Source organism: Trypanosoma grayi, assembly GCF_000691245.1.
Source record: "Trypanosoma grayi strain ANR4 Tgr_1620_V1, whole genome shotgun sequence".
NCBI classification, from domain to species: Eukaryota; Euglenozoa; class Kinetoplastea; order Trypanosomatida; family Trypanosomatidae; genus Trypanosoma; species Trypanosoma grayi.
The window spans coordinates 1-2,620 of record NW_008827238.1 but is presented as its reverse complement, the minus strand read 5'-3'; the positions used below and the strand labels follow the sequence as shown (position 1 = coordinate 2,620).

The 2,620-nt window shown below is 57.2% G+C and overlaps 3 protein-coding genes across 3 annotated transcripts; all 3 read right to left on the bottom strand.

Moving 5' to 3' along the window:
• Positions 1 to 484: 484 nt before the first annotated feature.
• DQ04_16201020 (terbinafine resistance locus protein (yip1)) lies at positions 485 to 1,108 on the bottom strand (the record flags this gene model as incomplete). The annotated part of the gene is made up of 1 exon (XM_009317436.1): positions 485 to 1,108. The coding sequence occupies one exon, from the start codon at positions 1,106 to 1,108 to the stop codon at positions 485 to 487; it is 624 nt and encodes a 207-aa protein (XP_009315711.1).
• A 338-nt stretch (positions 1,109 to 1,446) lies between these two features.
• On the bottom strand, positions 1,447 to 1,854 carry DQ04_16201010 (hypothetical protein; the record flags this gene model as incomplete). The annotated part of the gene is made up of 1 exon (XM_009317435.1): positions 1,447 to 1,854. One exon carries the CDS (start codon positions 1,852 to 1,854, stop codon positions 1,447 to 1,449), a length of 408 nt encoding a protein of 135 aa, XP_009315710.1.
• A 392-nt stretch (positions 1,855 to 2,246) lies between these two features.
• DQ04_16201000 (hypothetical protein) lies at positions 2,247 to 2,498 on the bottom strand (the record flags this gene model as incomplete). Its single annotated transcript, XM_009317434.1, has 1 exon — positions 2,247 to 2,498. One exon carries the CDS (start codon positions 2,496 to 2,498, stop codon positions 2,247 to 2,249), a length of 252 nt encoding a protein of 83 aa, XP_009315709.1.
• Positions 2,499 to 2,620: the final 122 nt, after the last annotated feature.

The window sequence follows — 2,620 nt, the reverse complement described above, 5'->3', positions numbered from 1 at the left end:
AGAGAGAGAGAGGGAGGGAGGGAGGGAGAAACACACCATCAACGAGGGGTAGAGAAAAGGGACATAAGTGCATGTGCGATGGGGCATAAATAATCGAGAGGCCCAACTCAGCGGGACGCACCGCGGTACCACACACACACACACACACACACACACACACAAATACGCACACACACAGACCGACACGTAGGCACGCGTAGAGAAGGCATATCGCTGCGTCCGCCTCGCCAACTAGAACGGAAAACCGAAACAAACCGTGCGGAATTCCCCAGGCAGAGAGTCAGAGGCTGCGATTGAGAGAGAATCAGTAAGAAGACTATTGCATTCCATTCTTTTCTATTGGTTTCCTATTTCCTATTCCTTCACTTGCCTTCTTCCCATCCACGCGCTCATGCGCTCTTCCTCCCCGTGCATTGCATTGCTGATACCGGACGCACTACACACCCGTGTGCGGCGCGTCACGTGCCGACGACGACCATCCACGTCATGAAGAAGTAAAAGAGGCCAACGGGGTACACGACGAGCATCTCGCGCTCAGGCACGACGGAGCCGCGGAAGAAGCGCAGCNCGTCATGAAGAAGTAAAAGAGGCCAACGGGGTACACGACGAGCATCTCGCGCTCAGGCACGACGGAGCCGCGGAAGAAGCGCAGCGCAGCCCAGCAGGACCACAACCACACCGCAGCGGAGACGCCCAGCACCACCCAGAAGGTGCTTATGACGAGCGCGACCAGGGCGCCGACGCACAGCGGCGCGAGGCAGTAGCCCATCACGCACACAGTCTGGAAGAAGGAGACTTTGCTGCCAAGGAACTTCGCGTTGAGCGTCACAACGGCGGCGCCAACCCACACCAGCACGAACACCGCTGAGAAGATGAGGCCACCTTGGCTCGTCGACGCCGAACCGGCGAGGATGATGGCGAGCAACAGGCAGAGCAGCAGCGGGCCCCAGAGGTCCCAGTCGCGCAGCTCTCTTTCCTCCGCCAGCGGTGGCGCAACAACAATGAGCAGCTTCCGCCCAATCGCGACCGTGTCACGGATGATGGTATTCATGATGGGCTCATCCAGCGTAGAGTACACGGGCGCGGGTATCTCAGCGTTCTGATCCATGATTTTCCTATGCGTATGCGTGTGGGTGTGTATAGATATGTACCTTACGGCCCTTGGGGCCTGTTTTTGTTTTTTGAACTTGGTCGGTGATGTATTCTTGGTGGTGTCAAGGGCCCTATCGTCCCTTGCGCACTTCTTGGCTTCGTACCGAGGAAGAGTGCGAAGCGAGGAGGCAGCGTGAGAGAAAAGGCGAAGCAACCGAAGCTAAAACGACAAAAAAAAACAATTACATGCTCACCGCTGCTGATACATATTCGCACCAGACAATATGGATGACTTCGTCCGCCAAAAACAACAAGAACCACAATTAGAGCGGTAATGAGAAGACAGATGATACGTTATTCCCCGTCGGCAGCAACTACTGACGCGCATCGCGACTCCCGCACGGAGGCCAAATAATCTGCTCGCTGCTGCAGCGCCTGCATCTCCTGCTGCCGCCTTGTCTTCCGCCCGTCGTTACCAACAGCAGCGATGAGCAGGATGACTAGCAGCGCCAGAAACGCCGGGAAGACAATGAAAGACCACTCCACCTCATTGAATTGCAGAGTGATCGCCTCGAACGAGAGTGTTCGGCCACGTTTGCCGGCGCTGTGGAACAAATCGTTCGTCTGCTGGAAGCGGCGTCGGCGGGCCCAGGCGTACTTCTGTGTGTCAACTATATCCATGCTGTTCCAGCGGCTCCTTGCGGAGCTCGTGAGTGCCCGCTTTGCGACGCCCACGATATCCCGCCATCCTCGACGCGGCATATCTACAGTTTCTGTTTTTTTCACCGCGCTTGTTGTTGCTGTTGTTGTTTCTGCTGGCGGTGATGACGCTGCAGTTGGTTCGCGCCCGCGTGAGGCGCACCTCCGCGACGGGCGCAGCAGGCCAACAGGCCCTGCCACAACTGCCCTCCTACCGCATCGCCTCATCAACGACGTGCGATCTGAAAGGAGGGAAAACGAGAGACCGAGGGAGAGACATGGGTGCTGAAGGTGCGGGTCAGGAGTAATAACAGCAGCAAGAGTGGCACCCCGCCGTATTGCGATTTACACCGAAACAGAATTCGCGGCTCCCGGGTGCTCTTCTTCAACACCGACCACTTCACGCCTCCCCACTGCTCCCAGGACCCACCGCATCTCACCCCCACTCGCTGCACTCAACGAAACATGCTGTCGTCGTTGGAAGATTGTCGCGTGATGTACGTCATGTATGCTGTGATGAGCACGAGGAGGATACAGATGGGGATGGAGGGACCAAGGGTCGGCTTTGGCTTCGGCCGAAGTCGCCGTTTGCTCATGGTGAGTTTGCGCTGCAGGCCGATGGGTGTGGTGGCATAAGCGACGACAGGGAGCGGCCGCCACCGCCGCGTCGCCGTCACGGTGAAGAGGCGCAGCATGCCTGCAGTCATCTCGCCAACTCTTGCGGTCGGCCCAATCGCGAAACAAAGAAAGAGTACGTAACTGGGAGAGGGAGAGCCACAAATATATATTTATACAAACACACCAATACGCGCGCGCACACACACACACA